Source organism: Oncorhynchus nerka, linkage group LG20 (assembly GCF_034236695.1).
Source record: "Oncorhynchus nerka isolate Pitt River linkage group LG20, Oner_Uvic_2.0, whole genome shotgun sequence".
Taxonomy (NCBI): domain Eukaryota; kingdom Metazoa; phylum Chordata; class Actinopteri; order Salmoniformes; family Salmonidae; genus Oncorhynchus; species Oncorhynchus nerka.
Window position 1 is genome coordinate 96,582,639 of NC_088415.1, and position 26,605 is coordinate 96,609,243.

The following is a 26,605-nucleotide window of genomic DNA, read 5'->3' on the forward strand; positions in this document are numbered from 1 at the left end:
GAATTTCCGCTAATACAAAATTGGGAAAAAGGAAAATGACCCTGCCAACTATTAGCCCTCACTAAACTCTCCCCATTTTACCATTTAAAATAAATATTATGCAGTAAAACCTTGCAATACAGTTAACCATGACTATGAATGCTAAGAAACCCACATTACTGAAGCACATATTTATTCCTCTCCCACTCTATTGGTCTCTGCCTCCTTATCCTATCATGATCCCTCACCCCGTACCCATCTTCCTCTACCACTCTCTTCACTGCTTCAGCATATGACACTTTCTGTACTACTCTGACCCTGGCCACATCAACCTGCCTTTCTCTCACCGGACACCTCCGATCTCCAGCCCCATGAGCACCCCCAAAGCATATACACAAAATATGCTCCACAAATATTTCTCCACTGATACACCACATTCCTTCGTCTCATGCCCTTGTTGAATGCTTGCACTGAAACAAGCAGAAAACAAAACAAAATTAGGATAACGAAAACTATATTTTGGTATCTTAAAAGGGAAAATTGTGTTATGCCTAATATGCCAATTCATATTATTTCTCCAAAATGATTTATTGTTACTCAATTTGAGTCATTTGTGACTCACAACCTGGATTCGGTCTTATGTAGCACATTTTTTAATTGTGTTTTTATATTGGATAATTCTGTTTTGAAAGTTGATCAACTTGTAAACTCACGTTTGATAAAATGACCTTTGAATGTTTTGGTATCTAGTGAAGAGCACCTCTTTGTCTACATCCATTCAGCATTGTTCACAACCTCTTAAGCTTTAGCCCCACCCATTCAGCATGGTTCACAACCTCTTAAGCTTTAGCCCCACCCATTCAGCATTGTTCACAACCTCTTAAGCTTTAGCCCCACCCATTCGGCATTGTTCACACCCTCTTAAGCTTTAGCCCCACCCATTCAGCATTGTTCACAACCTCTTAAGCTTTAGCCCCACCCATTCAGCATCGTTCACAACCTCTTAAGCTTTAGCCCCACCCATTCAGCATTGTTCACAACCTCTTAAGCCTTAGCCCCACCCATTTCGTTTCGCTCTCGGAGCGCACATTTGACGCTCTGACAGATGATTTGTTTACCTCTGGATAACATGAACACTGCCTAACCAGCTCTGCTGGCAACAATTTCATTACGCTTTTTGCAGATGTTTACTGACACCGGCCATATTCAATGGGTGTTGTACACTTTAGTTTAAGACATGTAGCTAGCTAGGTAAACAACGTGTAACATCACACATCGTCACATAACGAGCCAGCCAGCTAACGTTAGCTAGTTAAGGGAAACTGACCTGACCAAAGATCTCCACCCATCTCCCAATTTCACAGGCATCTGTCTCCTACAGATACCATTAAGTTCTGATGTAAAAACCTTTTACGCCTTTATATACTACGCTTCTGAGTATAACAATGTTCAAGTTTAAACCAGAATCTAACAGGCCCCAGCCTGGAACAACAGCTTCCTAATGTTCAACTTACATAAACTTGGAAATGACTTATAAATGAACAAACAATGATAACAAGACATGAACAAAAAAATAAATTATAAATTAACTAACAATGATAACAAGGTTAGGTTTACAAACTCAGAGACTTATGGGATCTGTTCTATTATCACACCATACACAAATTTATTTCCATCTCTCATCATACAACAAAATGCCATTCCAGCTGAATCTGCTGGCTTTGCTCCATGTCAGCTGGCTTTTAGTTTCTCCAATTTCTCCTCCTGGTTCCTAAGAGAGTAATAGCACAAGATTAGAAAAGCAACAAAAAAGACACACAAACATAACAGCATTAATACCGTGTTAAGATATGCACAATTATCTCTGGGTTCGAGCCCAGGCTCTGTCGCAGCCGGCCGCGACCGGGAGGCCCATGGGCGCCACACAATTGGCCTAGCGGCGTCCGGGTTAGGGAGGGTTTGGCCGGCAGGGATATCCTTGTCTCATCGCGCACTAGCGACTCCTGTGGAGGGCCGGGCGCAGTGCACGCTGACCAGGTCACCAGGTGTTTCCTCCTCCGACACATTGGTGCGGCTGGCTTCCAGGTGTACGGTGTTTCCTCTGACACATTGGTGCGGCTGGCTTCCAGGTGTACGGTGTTTCCTCTGACACATTGGTGCGGCTGGCTTCCAGGTGTACGGTGTTTCCTCTGACACATTGGTGCGGCTGGCTTCCAGGTGTACGGTGTTTCCTCTGACACATTGGTGCAGGGCTGGCTCTGACCAGGTGTCCACGGTGTTTCCTCTGACACATTGGTGCGGCTGGCTTCCAGGTGTACGGTGTTTCCTCTGACACATTGGTGCGGCTGGCTTCCAGGTGTACGGTGTTTCCTCTGACACATTGGTGCGGCTGGCTTCCAGGTGTACGGTGTTTCCTCTGACACATTGGTGTTGCGGCTCCAGGTGTTCCAGGTGTTGCAGGCTTCCAGGTGTTTCCTCTGACACATTGGTGCGGCTGGCTTCCAGGTGTTACGGTGTTTCCTCCGACACATTGGTGCGGCTGGCTTCCAGGTGTTACGGTGTTTCCTCCGACACATTGGTGCGGCTGGCTTCCAGGTGTACGGTGTTTCCTCTGACACATTGGTGCGGCTGGCTTCCAGGTGTACGGTGTTTCCTCTGACACATTGGTGCGGCTGGCTTCCAGGTGCGGTGTTTCCTCCGCATTTGCGGCTGGCTTCCAGGTGTACGGTGTTTCCTCTGACACATTGGTGCGGCTGGCTTCCAGGTGTACGGTGTTTCCTCCGACACATTGGTGCGGCTGGCTTCCAGGTGTACGGTGTTTCCTCCGACACATTGGTGCGGCTGGCTTCCAGGTGCACAGTGTTTCCTCCGACACATTGGTGCGGCTGGCTTCCAGGTGTACGGTGTTTCCTCCGACACATTGGTGCGGCTGGCTTCCAGGTGGGATGCGCGCTGTGTTAAGAAGCAGTGCGGCTTGGTTGGGTTGTGTTTTGGAGGATGCATGGCTCTTGACCTTCGCCTCTCCCGAATCCGTGCGGGAGTTGTAGCGATGAGACAAGACAGTAATTACTAACAATTGGATACCATGAAATTGGGGAGAAAAAAGGAGAATTTAAACAAATATATATATATTAAAATATATGCACAATTATATATGCATGACAACGCAAAGTTTGATAACATGACAATTCCCACGCTCTCTTAGCCTGACTTTGCCTTCAGGATACTTTTCTGCCGAAGTTGGCAAAAATGAATGCCCTTAAACGCCTCCTCATGCTTTCGCCCAGTCTTCCCCGTCAGACTACAGGATCCAAGAGGTGTTCCCAAGCCATGTCATTCTCCCTTTGCTCCCCATCATCCTCCTCCATAGCCACCCGATATATTAGTGCGGTAGCCTTAATCAGTTTTACCTCATCTTGAGGTAACTCAACACTGTGTATTCGTTTTAACATCAATGCACATGATATCCCAACAATATCACCAAAGTAACCCCCGCTATTACTAACACGGCTCCTGACCCATATTTCACAATACCCCTCATTTGCAATGTAGTCCAGTTCCATGCAGTTAATAGAGCATCCTTTGCTACTAGCACTGTTCTTTCTGTTACTGTCCCTACAGCGACTGCCGTGAGAATAGCTTTTGCCCAGAATCTGTCTCCTGCTCTATTATCTCCGTGGTGTACTGGTCTAGGACTGAACCTGTCAGATACTCCCTCCCTGTCTCCTGCTCTATTATCTCCGTGGTTTACTGGTCTAGGACTGAACCTGTCAGATACTCCCTACCTGTCTCCTGCTCTATTATCTCCGTGGTTTACTGGTCTAGGACTGAACCTGTCAGATACTCCCTACCTGTCTCCTACTCTGCTATTATCTCCGTGGTTTACTGGTCTAGGACTGAACCTGACAGATACTCCCTACCTGTCTCCTACTCTATTATCTCTGTGGTTTACTGGTCTAGGACTGAACCTGTCAGATACTCCCTCCCTGTCTCCTACTCTCCTATTATCTCCGTGGTTTACTGGTCTAGGAATGAACCTGACAGATACTCCCTACCTGTCTCCTACTCTCCTATTATCTCCATGGTTTACTGGTCTAGGACTGAACCTGACAGATACTCCCTACCTGTCTCCTACTCTCCTATTATATCCGTGGTTTACTGGTCTAGGACTGAACCTGTCAGATACGCCCTACCTGTCTCCTGCTCTATTATCTCTGTGGATTTCTGGTCTAGGACTGAACCTGTCAGATACTCCCTACCTGTCTCCCAGTTCCTGGTTCTTAGCCACCTCCAATGGCCTCCTGTGTTCTGCCACAGTTGGAACCTGTGGATAATATCAAATCAAATGTATTTATATAGCCCTTTGTATATCAGCTGATATCTCAAAGTGCTATACAGAAACCCAGCCTAAAACCCCAAACAGCAAGCAATGCAGGTGTAGAAGCACGGTGGCTAGGAAAAACTCCCTAGAAAGGCCAAAACCTAGGAAGAAACCTAGAGAGGAACCAGGCTATGTGGGGTGGCCAGTCCTCTTCTGGCTGTGCCGGGTGGAGATTATAACAGAACATGGCCAAGATGTTCAAATGTTCATAAATTACCAGCATGGTCGAATAATAATAAGGCAGAACAGTTGAAACTGGAGCAGCAGCACAGTCAGGTGGAAGTTGAAACTGGAGCAGCAGCATGGCCAGGTGGACTGGGGACAGCAAGGAGTCATCATGTCAGGTAGTCCTGGGGCATGGTCCTAGGGGCTCAGGTCCTCCGAGAGAGAGAAAGAGAAAGAGAGAAGGAGAGAATTAGAGAACGCACACTTAGATTCACACAGGACACCGAATAGGACAGGAGAAGTACTCCAGATATAACAAACTGACCCCAGCCCCCCGACACATAAACTACTGCAGCATAAATACTGGAGGCTGAGACAGGAGGGGTCAGGAGACACTGTGGCCCCATCCGAGGACACCCCCGGACAGGGCCAAACAGGAAGGATATAACCCCACCCACTTTGCCAAAGCACAGCCCCACACCACTAGAGGGATATCTTCAACCACCAACTTACCATCCTGAGACAAGGCTGAGTATAGCCCACAAAGATCTCCGCCACGGCACAACCCAACCCTCTCCGGGGGGCGCCAACCCAGACAGGATGACCACAACAGTGAATCAACCCACTCAGGTGACACACCCCCTCCAGGGACGGCATGAGAGTGAGCCCCAGTAAGCCAGTGACTCAGCCCCTGTAATACTGAAGTGTTAGAGGCAGAGAATCCCAGTGGAATCCAGAGGGGAACCGGCCAGGCAGAGACACTGCAAGGGCTGGTTCCCGTTGCTCCAGAGCCTCAACCTTCCGTTCACCTTCCCACTGGCTCCTGGGCCAGACTACACTCAATCATATGACCCACTGAAGAGATGAGCTCTTCACTAAAGACTTCAAAAGGTTGAGACCGAGACCAGGTTCGCAAATCTCCCGTCTCTGACATCAATGCACTCTGCCTCCTCCCAGGGTCAGATCTCCATAACGGTCTGTGCTGACCTCTTTCTCCCCTCTCTCTCCAGATGAAGATCTGCGTCCTTGTGAGACCTGTTCCATGAAAAAATGGAGCTCTGATCCAAATGTTTCAAGACTAACATTCAATGGAGAAAGCCCTGCCTCCAGCTGTTTGCTTAGAAATTCTAGGGACAATTAGGAGGCCTGGCGTCTTGTCTGACCATGGTGCGTAGCTGTACGTGTAGGCTCTATCAGGCCCTACATTCCCTAAACAAGGTCACTGGCACCTCTGGCCTGGTCCTCCTACCAAATCAGAGAGATATGGTGGTAGGAGCAAGCCCATGTAATGCTTTGTAGGTTAGCAGTAAAACCTTGAAATCAGCCCTTGCTTTGACAGGAAGCCAGTGTAGAGAGGCTAGCACTGGAGTAATATGATCAAATTTTTTGGTTCTAGTCAGGATTCTAGCAGCCGTATTCAGCACTAACTGAAGTTTATTTAGTGCTTTATCCGGGTAGCCGGAAAATAGAGCATTGCAGTAGTCTAACCTAGAAGTGACAAAAGCATGGATTAATTTTTCTGCATCATTTTTGGACAGAAAGTTTCTGAATTTTGCAATGTTACGTTGCTAATGATAAACCTGGATTAGCTAACACAACATGCCATTGGAACACAGTAGTGATGGTTCCATTAAAATTCAGCTGTTTCCAGCTACAATAGTCATTTACAACATTAACAATGTCTACGCTGTATTTCTGATCAATTTTGTTATTTTAATGGACATAAAATGTGCTTTTCTTTCAAAAACGGACATTTCTAAGTGACCCTAAACTTTTGAACGGTAGTGTACATTCATTGTGTAGAACAAACATCTGTTTGGCCTGAGTGATGTGGATGGGTAGCCAGGGAATGGCCTTGGCACATAAATACTTTTGCAAGACAATAAACATATTTTCCTGCAACTCCTGGGAACCCTGTACATAATTTAATCAGAGAAATATCCAATAAACCAAACTGTTGCTTTAACTGTGAAGGTACTTTAATGCGCACAATCCTCAAATAAAATGGACATACATAAAATAAACTATGTATTTACATTGTGTCCAACGTGTGTGTGTGTGTGAGGGAGGCATGTTTTTCAACTCAGAAAAAAGCACACAGAATTTCCTCACTGTACACATTAAGCCATAGTCTTTTACAATATTATCAATCACACTTTTATTTGATACATATTTAGAGTAATTATGTAGATATTGAGAATGGATATGAAGGAGTAGATATCTACAATCCTCAAATAAAACGGAGTAAACATTAAAAAAACAAGTAACACCAAATGATTTACATTGTGTAGAATGTGTGTGTGCATATTGTTTTACCTTGTCAGCCACCCATCTCTGCTTTGTCAGTCTTGATAGGCCCAGTGTCTTCTGGGTGAGGCTGTCAGGCAGTGGTGGAGTGCATGGCAGATCTGAAAGAGTGACAGTAAATATACAGCTCAACAACATGTCTGTGTGTACATCTGTTGGTGTGAGTGAGCATACAGTGGTTGCTCCACTAAAAGTTTTGTGATTATGCTGTGGGTCTTAGAGGTCATTGGTGGTTTAGTACGATACCCTGCATCACCACTTCATTACTCCAGACCACCACAAGGGGGAGTTAGAGCACTGATTATGCTTTTGGGTCCTACTGTGTCTCTAACTGACAATGAATGGGCGACATAAACCTAAGTAGAAACTGATAATTGTGCACGACTTCAGTATTACTTACTAAAACTGTTGTTACACTAAGGTTATTATTCTTTTATTTTGTTAGGCTAATTTTGCTCTTACTATATTACTGTAGCCCACGTTGTTCAGCGCCTGAGTGGCGCAACAGTCTAAGACAAGCTGTGTTGCTACAGATGCTGGTTCAATACCCGTGCGGGCCTCGACTGGGAGACCCATGAGATGACTGTAGGTGTTTGGTTTCTCTCCCTCTAAAAAAATAAAAATAAATAAATAAAATCATTCAAAATAACAAACTGGCTTTATTTACAAATTAGTAACAATGTTTCACCCCATGTTCAAGAATGGCCTTTTTCCTCGCTCATTTTACATTATTTGAAAGACAAAATAATCTCCAAAGTATTGTAATTATTTAAACAAAGCGAATAAAAAATAAAAAACCGCACAACGGGATTGATTGCCTTGCAGTTCTCCAGCTGTATCCACTGAAAGAGCACAAGGTTCAAGGCAGGAGAGCAGGGGGCACGGGATGGGCCACAGAGCAGCGCACAGAAGATAGACCTAGCCCATGGGGAAGGGAGGAGGGGGGGTGGACCCCCACCCCGCCACACTGGGTAGCACAGAGCAACACTAAGGGGCATTGCACTAATAATGGCTATGACTAGGGAAACATTCCCGCTGTTCTAGGAGATAGCTGGACAATAGACTTGCCTAGATGGAGGGTAGGGGGAGAATTCTATCGTCAAATGTATTTCTAAGTTAGGTTTTAAGTTAAGTATAATTATACTGCATCATATCCGACCGTGATTAGTAGTCCCATAGGGTTGCGCACAATTGGCCCAGCATTTCTCTCCCTCTAAAAACATAAATAAATGTTTTGGCCTTTACAAATATTATTTTGGCCTTTATTCAGATTACAATTGCTCACTTTCGTTGTTGTTTTTTTTAACTAAATAACCTCCAAAATACCGTTATATATTATCAAGTTGATGGCACAGCCATTTAGCCGGCACCTACATAAAGCTGAGTGACTCAGTCATATAGCCTCAGCACCTACATAAAGCTGAGTGACTCAGTCATATAGCCTCAGCTACATAAAGCTGAGTGACTCAGTCATATAGCCTCAGCACCTACATAAAGCTGAGTGACTCAGTCATATAGCCTCAGCTACATAAAGCTGAGTGACTCAGTCATATAGCCTCAGCACCTACATAAAGCTGAGTGACTCAGTCATATAGCCTCAGCACCTACATAAAGCTGAGTGACTCAGTCATATAGCCTCAGCACCTACATAAAGCTGAGTGACTCAGTCATATAGCCTCGACACCTACATAAAGCTGAGTGACTCAGTCATATAGCCTCAGCACCTACATAAAGCTGAGTGACTCAGTCATATAGCCTCAGCTACATAAAGCTGAGTGACTCAGTCATATAGCCTCAGCACCTACATAAAGCTGAGTGACTCAGTCATATAGCCTCAGGCACCTACATAAAGCTGAGTGACTCAGTCATATAGCCTCAGCTACATAAAGCTGAGTGACTCAGTCATATAGCCTCAGCTACATAAAGCTGAGTGACTCAGTCATATAGCCTCAGCACCTACATAAAGCTGAGTGACTCAGTCATATAGCCTCGACACCTACATAAAGCTGAGTGACTCAGTCAAATAGCCTCAGCACCTACATAAAGCTGAGTGACTCAGTCAAATACAGCCTCAGCCTCAGCCTACATAAAGCTGAGTGACTCAGTCATATAGCCTCAGGCACCTACATAAAGCTGAGTGACTCAGTCATATAGCCTCAGCACCTACATAAAGCTGAGTGACTCAGTCATATAGCCTCAGCTACATAAAGCTGAGTGACTCAGTCATATAGCCTCAGGCACCTACATAAAGCTGAGTGACTCACTCATTCATGGCTTTGGATCAAAATAAATAAGTACCAGTCAAAAGTTTGGACACACCTACTTATTTAAGGGGTTCTTTATTTTTACTATTTTCTACATTGTAGAATAATAGTGAAGACATCAAAACTGTGAAATAACACATATGGAACCAGTTAAGAACAAATTGTTATTTACAAGGACAGCTCTAACACAGTCTCACCTCAGATACCGCCAAAACAACTGCTATGTGGACGTCAACTAAAGCAGACGTGATTGAATAGAGCCCCAAGTGAGGGAGAGCGTGCATGTGTGTATACATGCATGTGATAATTACCTGTATCACCTGTTGTGGTCGGTGTAGCAGGTACAGACAACTGCAGCTGTGAGGACTGTGGTTGAGCTAATAGGGTGTAAGATCTAAAAGAGAGGAACAATTTTCTTAAGTTAAAATAATTATACAACAAAACAGAGTGAGTGATTGAGTGTGTATACGTGTGTGTGATAATTACCTGGACCACATCACACTGCTTCAGGTCTACAAGCCTCTGGAAGTTCCAGCGTGCCACTCCAGTCCTGGAACAGCCATGACTACATGGAACTATTGCACCCTCTACAACCACTGTCATTATTATTATTTGACACTGCTGGTCATCTATGAACATTTAAAGATCTTGAAGAACAATCTGCCCTAAAGGGCTGTACTCTTTTATAATCTCCACCAGCACAGCCAGAAGAGGACTGGCCACCCTCAGAGCCTGGCTCCTCTCTAAGTTTATAATCTCCACCCGGCACAGCCAGAAGAGGACTGGCCACCCTCAGAGCCTGGCTCCTCTCTAAGTTTATAATCTCCACCCGGCACAGCCAGAAGAGGACTGGCCACCCTCAGAGCCTGGCTCCTCTCTAAGTTTATAATCTCCACCCGGCACAGCCAGAAGAGGACTGGCCACCCTCAGAGCCTGGCTCCTCTCTAAGTTTCTTCCTAGGTTTTGGCCTTTCTAGGGAGTTTTTCCTAGCCACCGTGCTTCTACATCTGCATTGCTTGCTCTCTGGGGTTTTAGGCCGGCTGTATAAGCACTTTGTGACAACTACTGATGTAAAGGGGGCTTTATAAAATACATTTGATAGATTGCTTGTATATGCTTCTATTCATGTCAGTAACTCTAAATCTAAATATGACATTGAGTTGTCTTACATTTCCTCAATAGGAAGTTTTACCTGAAGCCAACACTTTTTCCTGGTCTTTCAAATCAAATCAAATCAAATTTTATTTGTCACATACACATGGTTAGCAGATGTTAATGCGAGTGTAGCGAAATGCTTGTGCTTCTAGTTCCGACAATGCAGTGATAACCAACAAGTAATCTAACTAACAATTCTAAAACTACTGTCTTATACACAGTGTTAGGGGATAAAGAATATGTACATAAGGATATATGAGTGAGTGATGGTACAGAGCAGCATACAGTAGATGGTATCGAGTACAGTATATACATATGAGATGAGTATGTAGACAAAGTAAACAAAGTGGCATAGTTAAAGTGGCTAGTGATACATGTATTACATAAGGATGCAGTCGATGATGTAGAGTACAGTATATACGTATGCATATGAGATGAATAATGTAGGGTAAGTAACATTATATAAGGTAGCATTGTTTAAAGTGGCTAGTGATATATTTACATCATTTCCCATCAATTCCCATTATTAAAGTGGCTGGAGTTGGGTCAGTGTCAATGACAGTGTGTTGGCAGCAGCCACTCAATGGTGGCTGTTTAACAGTCTGATAGCCTTGAGATAGAAGCTGTTTTTCAGTCTCTCAGTCCCAGCTTTGATGCACCTGTACTGACCTCGCCTTCTGGATGATAGCGGGGTGAACAGGCAGTGGTTCGGGTGGTTGATGTCCTTGATGATCTTTATGGCCTTCCTGTAACATCGGGTGGTGTAGGTGTCCTGGAGGGCAGGTAGTTGTGCAGACCTCACTACCCTCTGGAGAGCCTTACGGTTGAGGGCGGAGCAGTTGCCGTACCAGGCGGTGATACAGCCCGCCAGGATGCTCTCGATTGTGCATCTGTAGAAGTTCGTGAGTGCTTTTGGTGACAAGCCGAATTTCTTCAGCCTCCTGAGGTTGAAGAGGCGCTGCTGCGCCTTCTTCACGACGCTGTCAGTGTGAGTGGACCAATTCAGTTTGTCTGTGATGTGTATGCCGAGGAACTTAAAACTTGCTACCCTCTCCACTACTGTTCCATCGATGTGGATAGGGGGTGTTCCCTCTGCTGTTTCCTGAAGTCCACAATCATCTCCTTAGTTTTGTTGACGTTGAGTGTGAGGTTATTTTCCTGACACCACACTCCGAGGGCCCTCACCTCCTCCCTGTAGGCCGTCTCGTCGTTGTTGGTAATCAAGCCTACCACTGTTGTGTCGTCCGCAAACTTGATGATTGAGTTGGAGGCGTGCGTGGCCACGCAGTCGTGGGTGAACAGGGAGTACAGGAGAGGGCTCAGAACGCACCCTTGTGGGGCCCCCGTGTTGAGGATCAGCGGGGAGGAGATGTTGTTGCCTACCCTCACCACCTGGGGGCTTCAGGGTTGGGAATGGAGGGCCTAGAAAACTGGAATATTAATAATTAGTGAGCATTCTATCTAGTGAGAGTGCACACAATCATTTGCTTATTTTAACAAGTCAAAAATAACATACTTTTGTCAAGGGACCCAACGAATAAGAAAACAGTTGGAAGGCTATTGTTGCTGTATACAGTAGCCTACCCCATCAACATACTACTGGCTGGTTTCAAGGCTACGTTGTTATCATTTAGTAATGTTGTACTGTAGCCTACTGCACCCCATGTCAACCAACTTGCCTACTAGCAGTGACAAGGCTTATTGTAGACATTCAGTAATACTGTAAGGGTGGGTATAATTTGTGGAACGTTCCAACAGGGATATTGTTATGGGTGTACAATGGCACAGTGATGCCATCTGTTGGTAAATGTTCATTACTGCAACTCTTGTGTTTTACCGGGGTGCTTGAGATACCCGGATGTGTGGTCATGTACTGAACAAGACTGGTCACTCGCATCAATGCCTCTGTCTCGTCATTTAACATTCAAACAGATATGTTCCAAAAACTTCGTTGCCAACAAATAATGCATACAATGTAGCACGATCAATGAACCTTGCGAACGAATAGGCATCAACTCACCACGTAGTTTATTCTTAATGTTTGTCCATGGGCTACCAGAGTGAGGACAGACATTTTTCGGAATAAACGTGGTGAGTTAAACACTTTATGAAATAGCCCACTCCCTACCCGGTATCTTATTCGGCCGCAATACAACTTTGTATGCGTTGTTTGAGTTTGAGTTTATTTTTATTTTTACAGGGACAGTGCACATTAATCAACGTTTCAGTAAAAGTGCCGGTTTTAGCCAGCCGGCTAATTTTCAACCGCAGTCCCTGGACAGGTTATTAAAAACAATTACAATTTGGACAATAGCACCATAGAACAAGCAAGACAGAGCATACAGACAGAGCAACATAGAACAAAAAGCATCAAGACAAAATTCATAAAAGCAACAAAGTGTTTCCACACCTCACAAGCTACAGACAATAGACAACATGGAAAGCAGCAACACACAGCTAGGGACCATGTTCACAAATCTGATTGACCTTTAGCCATGTCTTCAAGCATTTTGTGAAAGTGTGATATGTGGTGCAGTTATGTGTGTCTGATGGCAGTGTATTCCAGACATGGGAAGCTCTCAGAGAAAGCGGATTTACTAAAGGTGCTTTTCCTTAGGGGAACTATACAGTCACCTCTCATGGCAGACCTTGTGGATCTGCTGCCATCTGGCAATATTTGTTGGAAACGAAGTTTTTGGAACAGATTCCTGTTGGAAAGTTCCACAAATTATACCCACCCATACTGTAACGTTACTGTAGCCTACTGTACATCACCTTATTGTTAGCTTAGTTAGCTAGCTCCAAAGAAACAACCAATGAATGTGACAACAGGCTTTTTAACACTAGCTAGTATGATTGCATGTAAAAAAAACTTTACAGATGAAAGCAAAGTTGACTTACCAATACGCTGCTCTCTCTCGGGAACTAGAGTGAGGTTAGCGTCGTTAGCATTACCTAACTAGCAGTGCCAGCATTTTAGCTATCAAAGTATCTATCCAGCAACAATGTCAAGATCAAAAACCGAAAGAAACTATGTTAATGCCATGCTGACTTCGTAAAATAAGTCAAATCGGACTGAAATAATTAACAGGCTGAACGAACATTTCTGTGGCTAACTTTAGCTTGTTAGCTCAGTGACAGGTGATGCACCTAGTCCTGTTTTTGATTGTGGGGAGCTACTAATGAGAGAGTGAGCATCCCTCCACGTCCTGCATGGAGAGGCGACACTGAGTCAACATGTGGCCAGAATTATATTACATCCGGGTTGGTTTACAAACCACATTGACATACATGGAAAACTGTTAACATGGAACCCAAACCGGCTGCGTTCGTGCGTACATTTATTTTGTCCCCCCACACCAAACACAATCACAACACGCAGGTTAAAATATCAAAACAAACTCTGAACCAATTACATTAACTTGGGGACTGGTCGAAAAACATTAAACACTTATGGCAATTTAGCTAGATAGCTTGCACATGCTAGCTAATTTGTCCTGGGATATAAAACATTGAGTTGTTATTTGACCTGAAATGCACAAGGTCCTACACTCCGACAATTCGTCTACACATAAAACAGTCAAACAAATCGTTTCCAGTCATCTCTCCTCCTTCCAGGCCTTTTCTTCTTTGAACTTTTTTTTTTTATTAACAACAAATCAACACAGAAAGTACATGAGGGAACAAATCAAATCAAATCAAATTTATTTATATAGCCCTTCGTACATCAGCTGATATCTCAAAGTGCTGTACAGAAACCCAGCCTAAAACCCCAAACAGCAAACAATGCAGGTGTAAAAGCACGGTGGCTAGGAAAAACTCCCTAGAAAGGCCAAAACCTAGGAAGAAACCTAGAGAGGAACCAGGCTATGTGGGGTGGCCAGTCCTCTTCTGGCTGTGCCGGGTAGAGATTATAACAGAACATGACCAAGATGTTCAAATGTTCATAAATGACCAGCATGGTCGAATAATAATAAGGCAGAACAGTTGAAACTGGAGCAGCAGCACAGTCAGGTGGACTGGGGACAGCAAGGAGTCATCATGTCAGGTAGTCCTGGGGCACGGTCCTAGGGCTCAGGTCCTCCGAGAGAGAGAAAGAAAGAGAGAATTAGAGAGAGCATATGTGGGGTGGCCAGTCCTCTTCTGGCTGTGCCGGGTGGAGATTATAACAGAACGTGGCCAAGATGTTCAAATGTTCATAAATGACCAGCATGGTTGAATAATAGTAAGGCAGAACAGTTGAAACTGGAGCAGCAGCATGGCCAGGTGGACTGGGGACAGCAAGGAGTCATCATGTCAGGTAGTCCTGGGACATGGTCCTAGGGCCCAGGCCAGTTGAAACTGGAGCAGCAGCATGGCCAGGTGGACTGGGGACAGCAAGGAGTCATCATGTCAGGTAGTCCTGGGGCATGGTCCTAGGGCTCAGGTCCTCCGAGAGAGAGAAAGAAGGAGAGAATTAGAGAACGCACACTTAGATTCACACAGGACACCGAATAGGACAGGAGAAGTACTCCAGATATAACAAACTGACCCTAGCCCCCCGACACATAAACTAATGCAGCATAAATACTGGAGGCTGAGACAGGAGGGTCAGGAGACACTGTGGCCCCATCCGAGGACACCCCCGGACAGGGCCAAACAGGAAGGATATAACCCCACCCACTTTGCCAAAGCACAGCCCCCACACCACTAGAGGGATATCTTCAACCACCAACTTACCATCCTGAGACAAGGCCGAGTATAGCCCACAAAGATCTCCGCCCACGGCACAACCCAAGGGGCGCCAACCCAGACAGGCCGACCACAACAGTGAATCAACCCACCCAGGTGACGCACCCCCCCCAGGGACGGCATGAGAGAGCCCCAGTAAGCCAGTGACTCAGCCCCCGTAACAGGGTAGAGGCAGAGAATCCCAGTGGAAAGAGGGGAATCGGCCAGGCAGAGACAGCAAGGGCGGTTCGTTGCTCCAGAGCCTTTCCGTTCACCTTCCCACTCCTGGGCCAGACTACACTCAATCATATGACCCACTGAAGAGATGAGTCTTCAGTAAAGACTTAAAGGTTGAGACCGAGTTTGCGTCTCTGACATGGGTAGGCAGACCGTTCCATAAAAATGGAGCTCTATAGGAGAAAGCCCTGCCTCCAGCTGTTTGCTTAGAAATTCTAGGGACAATTAGGAGGCCTGCGTCTTGTGACCGTAGCGTACGTGTAGGTATGTACGGCAGGACCAAATCAGAGAGATAGGTAGGAGCAAGCCCATGTAATGCTTTGTAGGTTAGCAGTAAAACCTTGAAATCAGCCCTTGCTTTGACAGGAAGCCAGTGTAGAGAGGCTAGCACTGGAGTAATATGATCAAATTTTTTGGTTCTAGTCAGGATTCTAGCAGCCGTATTCAGCACTAACTGAAGTTTATTTAGTGCTTTATCCGGGTAGCCGGAAAATAGAGCATTGCAGTAGTCTAACCTAGAAGTGACAAAAGCATGGATTAATTTTTCTCCATCATTTTTGGACAGAAAGTTTCTGATTTTTGCAATGTTACGTAGATGGAAAAAAGCTGTCCTCGAAATGGTCTTGATATGTTCTTCAAAAGAGAGATCACAAGTACATATAGACTACATACAATGGACAATCGAGCTAGGGGGTACAATATCACATTACAATTACACAAGGACCATAAGGGACATACATACACTTACAGTTCTAACAGCTTTTTTGTTTGTAGAGTATTTAACTGTCTTAAAATACAGTTCAATTTCTTTTTGTAGGGTAACAAAATGTGTTTTTTTTGTTAGTAAATTTACATTTGTGTATATGAAATTTGGTCAAAAGAATAATGAAATTAATTACGTATAAATGTTTCAGCTTATTTCTATCGTATGTAAAGAATCCAAACAGCACATCTCTCCACAATAGTGTAAAATCTTCATAAATGTGTTCAATTATAAACCTACTGATGTCTTGCCACAGTTTTCTTACATGAATACAATGCCCAAAAAAATGCAACACTGTTTCTGGGTGGTCAATACAAAATGAGCAATTTGAGTTGATGTTTTCCTTAAACTTCTTCATATAGTGGTTGGCAGGATAATACTTATGAATAATTTTAAAGGAAACTTCCTTAATTTTGTTAACAAGTAGGTATGTGTGTGGCAACATCCAAACTTTTTCCCAACAGATATTATAAATAAATCCATTCCAATAAGGTATAGATACAACATCCTGCTGAAACAATGTTCATATCGCTCTGTTGTTGAATGGACCAAAAGAGAAACACATCTTTCCTACAGATGAGTCAACAGGGTACTTTCTTCTTTGAACTTATATGGTGATTGGCATCTAAACATTCATGGTATTACCACGACGACCGACAACACAGTTCATCTTTCAATCACCCACGTGGGTATAACCAATGAGATGCCACTGGGTACCTGCTTCTCTAAACCAATGAGGAGATGGGAGAGGCAGGACTTGCAGCGCGATCTGCGTCACAAATATAAGCGACCTCTATTTTACGCCACGCTTCGAACACACGGTGTTATTTGCGTTTTTGGTAAACCAGAAGTACATTCATTTCCAATGGAACGCTGGTTTCAGGGTTGAGTTACAGTGCGTTCTGTGTGGTGCATACGTTTGATAAATCAAATGTATGTGTAACAGGTTCTGTACCGGTACCTTTCTGCATTGTGTTCTGGAAAGGTGTAGGTGGAAGACAAGGTTCTGGACACAATTCTGCCGGTTGTCTCTCTTTTAATGACTGCATGGAATGGATACAAATACAAGGCAAAAGTCAATGCTGCCGTCTGGACTCCATACAAGTATTTTTGCCAGACAAAGGACAGTGCAGAAAACCTGTGAGAAAATAAACCATTTTTAAACTCACGATGTCTGCACCTGAAAGAGGCACTCTCCCCCAACAAAACTAACGGTAGTTGGGCTAGTTGTTGCACTCGAACATTATCCCCATTCACATTAATATATATTCCTAGAAACTGTAATGCAACACTAAATCAGTGACGATATAACTTTTGCTTGTCCTTTCTTGTGAACATGTGCATACATAACCCCTCATCACGCTTTGAGCAAACTGAGGAGTAAAAGCATGGCTCCCGTTGATGACATCACAGCATTAACACAATTTAGAAAATAAATACAATCAAATATTTCACTCTTGGAAGTAATCTAATACGTCTTAAAATACAATTAAAATAAATGAGGGATTTTCGGTGAAATACAAAGTATATTTTACACCTGTTACATATGCATCAAATTGTACATGTACACTTGACAGAAAGCAGCAAATTGTGAATGTTGAATTTTTGTTGCACACATATCCAGTAAACAAACTGGAATTACATAATAAAAACAGTTTGATTGCATAAGTTCTTTACATATTTTATTCATTTATTAGCCAAGTTGAATACATACTATTTAGTCGATGACATGTAAAAATGTATTATAAGAGCCTATAATATAATTTCCCTCCAAAATGCATCGTTTTGGAGTGAAATGCAATAATAAATAGTCAAGATAGCAGAGTAGGCTCTTTCAACAATGAGACCAACGTTGAGGAAGGTGGTTTTGATCGCGCTGTTGGGCCGGGACCAGCACCGCCGAAAGCGCAGGCCTGTGTGGTTCCAGAGATGGTTGAAGTCCAGAAAGCATGCAGTGGAGTTAGCCCTGTTGAACGCCTGGCGATTTGTCTCTGGTAAGCTAAATTCATAGAAGGTGAGGTTTATGTTAGGTAAATACTGCTTGTATAGTGTAGTTAGTGGTGTAAATATTGGAACAGTGTGGTAAAGTTGGTAATTCTTCCTGTTTACTCATGGAATTTTTATTTCAGATCAAAAGATGAATATGACTATGAATATAGGCAAATATTTAGACAAGCAAACTGTTTTAGGATATTTTCTAACCCAGAAACAACAGCTCTACATTTGCCTCATATTAATCCTTTGATCTGAAATATCAATTAGCCTACATGAGTATACTGTAAAAATGACCTACTTCACTGTCGCAATACTTATGACACTACCTGTGTTGTGGAGAAAAAAAACGTACCATTGAACTCGGCATTGAAAAGCATCTGATGAATTTGAACCTTGACTGCTTCTTTGCTGAGGCAACCTCTTCAGGCTCTTGGCAAAGAGGGTCTCTTCATCCTCCTTCCTGTGAGCATCAGGATTGGCTGCATCCCTCTCGACGACTTGGTGGAGCCTCTGCTGAAATTAGTTGAGTGAATCTGGGGGCTGGTACCACCGATGGCGCCTGGTGTGGCATTGTTCCTCTTCATTTCTCTCCATTCCCCAACGCAGGGGAATCCGTAACACTGAAATGTTAACATATTTTTTTTTTTACATATTTTTACTCACTCAGGATGTACAACTGTACTCAGTTTTAGTAGGAGTACCGCTGAGATCCACCAGAGAGCAGACATACCCTTCCACAGCAAAGAGACACATTTAATACTCTCTACTCCTGACCTGAGGCAAAAATGCAGTATCAGAAAGTAATACTAAGGTCTTGTGGTCATACTTCATCTAGGAACAGCACACATTTCAAAATGTGATATCTTTTTTTTTTGGAGAAATATTCACAGTGCAGACATCATGGTAGGTAGTCGATCTGAGCAACAATGTATTTTAATTGATTGCATTACACTAGGCAAGAAGATATAGAACTGATTTGAGTTCATCAGGGTCAGAGTCAGGGTCAGAGTCAGAGTCAGGGTTAGAGTCAGGGTCAGGGTTAGAGTCAGGGTTAGAGTCAGAGTCAGGGTTAGAGTCAGGGTCAGAGTCAGGGTTAGAGTCAGAGTCAGGGTTAGAGTCAGAGTTAGGGTTAGACTTTGGGCTAGATCTGTAGCGCTGATGATCCATGCTGTAGTGCGATTTCAATTTTAAAGCAATAATCACACATTCAGGTTGGTAAATAAGCATTTTATTTTTATTAGGTAAGTTGACTAAGAACACATGATCATTTACAGCACCAACCTGGGGAATAGTTACAGGGGAGAAGAGAGGGACAAATGAGCCAATTGTAAGCTGGAGATGATTAGGTGGCCATGATGGTATGAGAGCAGACACCAGGGTTAACACCCCTACTCTTACTATAAGTGCTATGGGATCTTTGGGGACCACAGAGAGTAAGGAAACATGTTTAACATCCCATCTGAAAAACAGCACCCTACACAGGACAACATCACTGCCCTGGGGAATTGGGATTTTTTATTATGTTTTAAACAGAGGAAAGAGTACCTCCTACTGGCTCTCCAAAACCACTTCAGGCAACATCTGGTCTTCCCTCCAGGGACTGACCAGGATCAACTCTGCTTAGACTCAGAGGCTCACCAGCAGTGAGATGCAGGGTGGTATGCTGCTGGCTAGGAAATTGATAATAAAATAAACACATATTTAATGTTGGAACAGGCCTACTCTCTCCTCATCACATCTGCAAGGGCATTAATTAAATGTTTGCAAATGCATAGAAAGTGTATTCAAACTATATTGTATGACAAAGCTCTAGAACTGATTCAGTTGTCAAAGCTCTAGAACTGATCCAGTAGTCAAAGCTCTAGAATTGATCCAGTAGTCAAAGCTCTGGAACTGATTCAGTTGTCAAAGCTCTAGAACTGATCCAGTAGTCAAAGCTCTAGAACTGATCCAGTAGTCAAAGCTCTAGAACTGATCCAGTAGTCAAAGTTCTAGAATTGATCCAGTAGTCAAAGCTCTGGAACTGATTCAGTTGTCAAAGCTCTAGAACTGATCCAGTAGTCAAAGCTCTAGAACTGATCCAGTAGTCAAAGCTCTAGAACTGATCCAGTAGTCAAAGCTCTAGAACTGATCCAGTAGTCAAAGCTCTAGAACTGATACAGTAGTCAAAGCTCTAGAACTGATCCAGTAGTCAAAGCTAATTACCAAGTCAGAATGCTTACAACTCTTAATTATAAAAGTATGAAGTTGAAGAAGACTATATTTTAAATATTTTAATGGTAAAGTTATGTTCAGTGCCTTTTCGGAATGGAGGGGGTATGAAATATCATTGTCCCTTAATTAAAGAGATAATCATATCAATTAAATCGTGAACAAGATCAGTTCTATATGAACAGTTTCAGTAGGGTTAAGGTTAGGGTTACGGTTTAGGGCTGGGGCTGGGGCGGGCAAACTATGGCCCTCGCTCCACGTCTGGCCTGCCAGCAGATTAAATGCAGCCAGCAAGGGTTAGGGTCAAATTATTATTTTGGAATAGAAAACCAGTCCAGGACCTCCCGAGTGGTGCAGAGATCTAAGGCAATGCATCACAGTGTTGCTGTGTCACTTCAGCCTGGGGCTCATTGCGCTCAAGTGACTCTCTGTGGTGGGCCGGTCACCTGCAGGCTTACTTCTGTCATCAGTTGAACAGTGTTTCCTCTGACACATTGGTGCAGCTGGCTTCCGGGTTAAGCAAGCGGGTGTTAAGAAGCGTGTTTTGGAGGACGCATGACTCGACCTTCGCCTCTCCTGAGCACATTGGGGGGTTGAGGCGATGAGACAAGATCATAATCACGAAAAAGGGAGCTAAAAATAAACATATATAAAAACAATCCAGACTACACTTGAATGTCAAAAACTAGATTGAAACTATGTAGAAATTATAATGGACCTATATATTTTCAAATAACTGCATTTTTTCTGGCCCACAAATTGATTTTGATGAACGAATCTGTAAAAAAAAATCTGTGCTGCCCTCCAATGAATTTCTAAATCTGTGCTGCCCTCCATTGAATTTCTAAATCTGTGCTGCCCTCCAATGAATTTCTAAATCTGTGCTGCCCTCCAATGAATTTCTAAATCTGTGCTGCCCTCCATTGAATTTCTAAATCGTGATGTGGCCCTCGAGCCAAAATGTTTGCCCACCCCTGGTTTAGCGTCAGGCAGATGATTAGGTTTTTGGTAATAGCAGGGTGATATTGTGTACTGAGAGGTTTCTGTCTTGCTGTTAGTGCATAGCAACAGGAGCAGCATAGTCATAAGCTACTGTACCCAGACACATGAAACACAAACATGACTGGTGGACATAGTAATCCCTGTGCCTTCCATATTTATAGGGGGCTGGGGTTGGTGTGGTGATGGTGGTTGGTTCTGAGGTGGTTTGGGTGGTGGTGGTTTGGGTGGTGGTGGTGGGGGGTGTTGTGTGGTGATGGTGGTTGGTTCTGAGGTGGTTTGGGTGGTGGTGGGGAGGGTTGGTGTGGTGATGGTGGTTGGTGGTTGGTTCTGAGGTGGTTTGGGTGGTGGGGGGGTTGTGTGGTGATGGTGGTTGGTGGTTGGTTCTGAGGTGGTTTGGGTGGTGGTGTGGGGGGGGGTGGTGATGGTGGTTGGTTCTGAGGTGGTTTGGGTGGTGGTGTGGGGGGTTGGTGTGGTGATGGTGGTTGGTTTGAGGTGGTTTGGGTGGTGGTGTGGGGGGTTGGTGTGGTGATGGTGGTTGGTTTTGAGGTGGTTTGGGTGGTGGGGGGGGTTGGTGTGGTGATGGTGGTTGGTTCTGAGGTGGTTTGGGTGGTGGGGGAGGTTGGTGTGGTGTTGGTGGTTGGTTCTGAGGTGGTTTGGATGGTGGGGGGAGGGTTGGTGTGGTGTTGGTGGTTGGTTCTGAGGTGGTTTGGGTGGTGGTGTGGGGGGTTGTGTGGTGATGGTGGTTGGTTCTGAGGTGGTTTGGGTGGTGGGGGGGTATGGTGATGGTGATGGTGATGGTGGTTGGTTCTGAGGTGGTTTGGGTGGTGGGGGGTATGGTGATGGTGATGGTGATGGTGGTTGGTTTTGAGGTGGTTTGGGTGGTGGGGGGGTATGGTGATGGTGATGGTGGTTGGTTCTGAGGTGGTTTGGGTGGTGGGGGGTTGGTGTGGTGATGGTGATGGTGGTGGTGGGGGTATGGTGATGGTGATGGTGATGGTGGTTATGGTCTCTGTCTTGGGGCTGTAGTGCTCCTACTCCCGCTCCTCTTCAACTGGCAGTGATCTTTGTCCAGGCTGGAGATATTCTCTTTCTACTGAGGCTGGGTGTGGTGCTCTGTCCTGCAGTTGTGGTGGTTAGGGTGGTTAGGAGGTTGGTTTGTAGGGTGGTCGTGGGTGTGTGATGGTCTGAGAGGGGTTTCTTTCTCCTCTCTGCGGGCTGGGTGTGCTCGTCAGCCTGGTGGTCATGGGAACCCTTCCTCTTCATCGCAGATGGCTTATTAATTCCCTCTCCATCCTGGAATAAAAAAACATAATAATAACAATCATAATCGTCATCATCATCATACACGGTCAAATGAAAATCATGTTAATGGGCAGTAATTTTTGATATGTGTATATTATAAATGCATCACATGCAACTTGTAAGAAGACTAAACCCTTAGCCTATTAAAATGTTTACCTAACTCCATTAAGATAATTAGCAATGAGGAAGTTAGTGAGTTACAGTAATAGAACACTATAGTTGAGTTACAGTAATAGAACACTATAGATAAAGTAATAGAACACAATAGTTACAGTAATAGAACACTATAGTTACAGTAATAGAACACTATAGTTACAGTAATAGAACACTATAGTTACAGTAATAGAACACTATAGTAATAGAACAATATAGTTACAGTAATAGAGCACTATAGTTACAGTAATAGAGCACTATAGTTACAGTGATAGGACACTATAGTTACAGTAATATAACACTATAGTTACAGTAATAGGACACTATAGCTACAGTAATAGGACACTATAGTTAGTAATATAACACTATAGTTGAGTTACAGTAATATAACACTAGAGTTACAGTAATAGAACACTCTAGCTACAGTAATATAACACTATAGTTACAGTAATAGAACACTATAGTTACAGTAATACAACACTTTAGTTACAGTAATAGAACACTATAGTTACAGTAATAGAACACTATAGTTACAGTAATATAACACTATAGTTACAGTAATAGAACACTATAGTTACAGTAATATAACACTATAGTTACAGTAATAGAGCACTATAGTTACAGTAATAGAGCACTATAGTTACAGTAATAGAACACTATAGTTACAGTAATGGAACACTATAGTGACAGTAATAGAACACTATAGTGACAGTAATATAACACTATAGTTACAGTAATATAACACTAGGTTTGAGTTTCAGTAATAGAACACTATAGTTGAGTTACAGTAATAGAACACTATAGTTACAGTAATAGAACGCTATAGTTACAGTAATAGAACACAATAGTTGAGTTACAGTAATAGAACACTATAGTTACAGTAATATAACACTATAGTTACAGTAATAGAACACTATAGTTACAGTAATAGGACACTATAGTTACAGTAATGGAACTTTATAGTTACAGTAATGGAACTCTATAGTTACAGTAATGGAACACTATAGTTGAGTTACAGTAATAGAACACTATAGTTACAGTAATATAACACTATAGTTGAGTTACAGTAATAGAACACTATAGTTACAGTAATAGAACACTATGGTTGAGTTACAGTAATATAACACTATAGTTACAGTAATATAACACTATAGTTACAGTAATATAACACTATAGTTGAGTTACAGTAATATAACACTATAGTTACAGTAATAAAACACTATAGATGAGTTACAGTAATATAACACTATAGTTAAATGAATAGAACTCTATAGTTACAGTAATAGAACACTATAGATGAGTTACAGTAATATAACACTATAGTTAAATGAATAGAACACTATAGTTACAGTAATATAACACTATAGTTACAGTAATAGAACACTATAGTTGAGTTAGAGTAATAGAACACTATAGTTACAGTAATAGAACACTATAGTTACAGTAATAGGACACTATAGTTACAGTAACAGGACACTATAGTTAAATGAATAGAACACTATAGTTACAGTAATAGAACACTATAGTTACAGTAATAGAACACTATAGTTACAGTAACAGAACACTATAGATGAGTTACAGTAATAGAACACTATAGTTAAATGAATAGGACACTATAGTTACAGTAATGGAACACTATAGTTACAGTAATAGAACACTATAGTTACAGTAATAGAACACTATAGTTAGTAATATAACACTATAGTTGAGTTACAGTAATATAACACTAGAGTTACAGTAATAGAACACTCTAGCTACAGTAATATAACACTATAGTTACAGTAATAGAACACTATAGTTACAGTAATACAACACTTTAGTTACAGTAATAGAACACTATAGTTACAGTAATAGAACACTATAGTTACAGTAATATAACACTATAGTTACAGTAATAGAACACTATAGTTACAGTAATATAACACTATAGTTACAGTAATAGAGCACTATAGTTACAGTAATAGAGCACTATAGTTACAGTAATAGAACACTATAGTTACAGTAATGGAACACTATAGTGACAGTAATAGAACACTATAGTGACAGTAATAGAACACTATAGTGACAGTAATATAACACTATAGTTACAGTAATATAACACTAGGTTTGAGTTTCAGTAATAGAACACTATAGTTGAGTTACAGTAATAGAACACTATAGTTACAGTAATAGAACGCTATAGTTACAGTAATAGAACACAATAGTTGAGTTACAGTAATAGAACACTATAGTTACAGTAATATAACACTATAGTTACAGTAATAGAACACTATAGTTACAGTAATAGGACACTATAGTTACAGTAATGGAACTTTATAGTTACAGTAATGGAACTCTATAGTTACAGTAATGGAACACTATAGTTGAGTTACAGTAATAGAACACTATAGTTACAGTAATATAACACTATAGTTGAGTTACAGTAATAGAACACTATAGTTACAGTAATAGAACACTATGGTTGAGTTACAGTAATATAACACTATAGTTACAGTAATATAACACTATAGTTACAGTAATATAACACTATAGTTGAGTTACAGTAATATAACACTATAGTTACAGTAATAGAACACTATAGATGAGTTACAGTAATATAACACTATAGTTAAATGAATAGAACTCTATAGTTACAGTAATAGAACACTATAGATGAGTTATAGTAATATAACACTATAGTTAAATGAATAGAACACTATAGTTACAGTAATATAACACTATAGTTACAGTAATAGAACACTATAGTTGAGTTAGAGTAATAGAACACTATAGTTACAGTAATAGAACACTATAGTTACAGTAATAGAACACTATAGTTACAGTAATAGAACACTATAGTTACAGTAATAGAACACTATAGTTACAGTAATAGAACACTATAGTTACAGTAATAGAACACTATAGTTACAGTAACAGAACACTATAGATGAGTTACAGTAATAGAACACTATAGTTAAATGAATAGGACACTATAGTTACAGTAATAGAACACTATAGTTACAGTAATAGGACACTATAGTTACAGTAATGGAACACTATAGTTACAGTAATGGAACACTATAGTTACAGTAATAGGACACTATAGTTACAGTAATAGAACACTATAGTTACAGTAATAGAACACTATAGTTGAGTTACAGTAATATAACACTATAGTAACAGTAATAGAACACTATAGTTACAGTAACAGGACACTATAATTACAGTAATATAACACTATAGTTACAGTAATAGAACACTATAGTTACAGTAATAGAACACTATAGTTACAGCAATAGAACACTATAGTTACAGTAACAGAACACTATAGATGAGTTACAGTAATAGAACACTATAGTTACAGTAATAGAACACTATAGTTACAGCAATAGAACACTATAGTTACAGTAACAGAACACTATAGATGAGTTACAGTAATAGAACATTATAGTTAAATTAATGGAACACTATAGTTACAGTAATGGAACACTATAGTGACAGTAATAGAACACTATAGTTACAGTAATAGAACACTATAGATGAGTTACAGTAATAGAACATTATAGTTAAATTAATAGAACACTATAGTTACAGTAATGGAACACTATAGTGACAGTAATAGAACACTGTAGTTACAGTAATAGAACACTATAGATGAGTTACAGTAATAGAACACTATAGTTAAAGTAATAGAACACTATAGTTACAGTAATAGTTACAGTAATGGAACACTATAGTTACAGTAATAGAACACTATAGTTAGTAATAGAACACTATAGTTGAGTTACAGTAATAGAACACTAGTTACAGTAATAGTTACAGTAATATAACACTATAGTTACAGTAATAGAACACTATAGTTACAGTAATAGAACACTATAGTTACAGTAATAGAACACTATAGTTACAGTAATAGAACACTATAGTTACAGTAATATAACACTATAGTTACAGTAATAGAACACTATGAATTTATTAATATAACACTATAGTTACAGTAAT

The 26,605-nt window shown here is 41.8% G+C and overlaps 2 protein-coding genes and 2 long non-coding RNA genes across 5 annotated transcripts in view; all 4 read right to left on the minus strand.

The window, feature by feature from the left end:
• Positions 1–1,616: 1,616 nt before the first annotated feature.
• Positions 1,617–10,317, minus strand: LOC135563083 (uncharacterized). Of its 2 annotated transcripts, XR_010460294.1 has the most exons (4): positions 9,583–10,257; positions 9,408–9,490; positions 6,842–6,933; positions 1,617–1,750 (listed from the first exon to the last, which is right to left on the minus strand). It is a non-coding gene; the product is annotated as an uncharacterized LOC135563083 (long non-coding RNA). The 2 variants fall into 2 exon arrangements; XR_010460293.1 differs by lacking the exons at positions 6,842–6,933; positions 9,408–9,490; positions 9,583–10,257 and adding exons at positions 4,239–4,303; positions 10,289–10,317.
• A 3,258-nt stretch (positions 10,318–13,575) lies between these two features.
• Positions 13,576–17,351, minus strand: LOC115122504 (uncharacterized). Its single transcript, XR_003862468.2, has 3 exons — positions 17,131–17,351; positions 16,923–17,004; positions 13,576–14,680 (listed from the first exon to the last, which is right to left on the minus strand). It is a non-coding gene; the product is annotated as an uncharacterized LOC115122504 (long non-coding RNA).
• A 3,973-nt stretch (positions 17,352–21,324) lies between these two features.
• On the minus strand, positions 21,325–22,432 carry LOC135563134 (uncharacterized). The gene is made up of 2 exons (XM_065006112.1): positions 22,264–22,432; positions 21,325–22,085 (listed from the first exon to the last, which is right to left on the minus strand). The coding sequence occupies exons 1-2, from the start codon at positions 22,430–22,432 to the stop codon at positions 21,325–21,327; spliced, it is 930 nt and encodes a 309-aa protein (XP_064862184.1).
• Positions 21,736–26,605, minus strand: part of cacnb2b (calcium channel, voltage-dependent, beta 2b) — a 144,272-nt gene continuing 139,402 nt past the window's right edge. The window contains exon 15 of the mRNA XM_065006020.1: positions 21,736–22,462. The gene's annotated coding sequence lies outside the window, so the exon portion shown is untranslated. The remainder of the gene's footprint in view (positions 22,463–26,605) is intronic.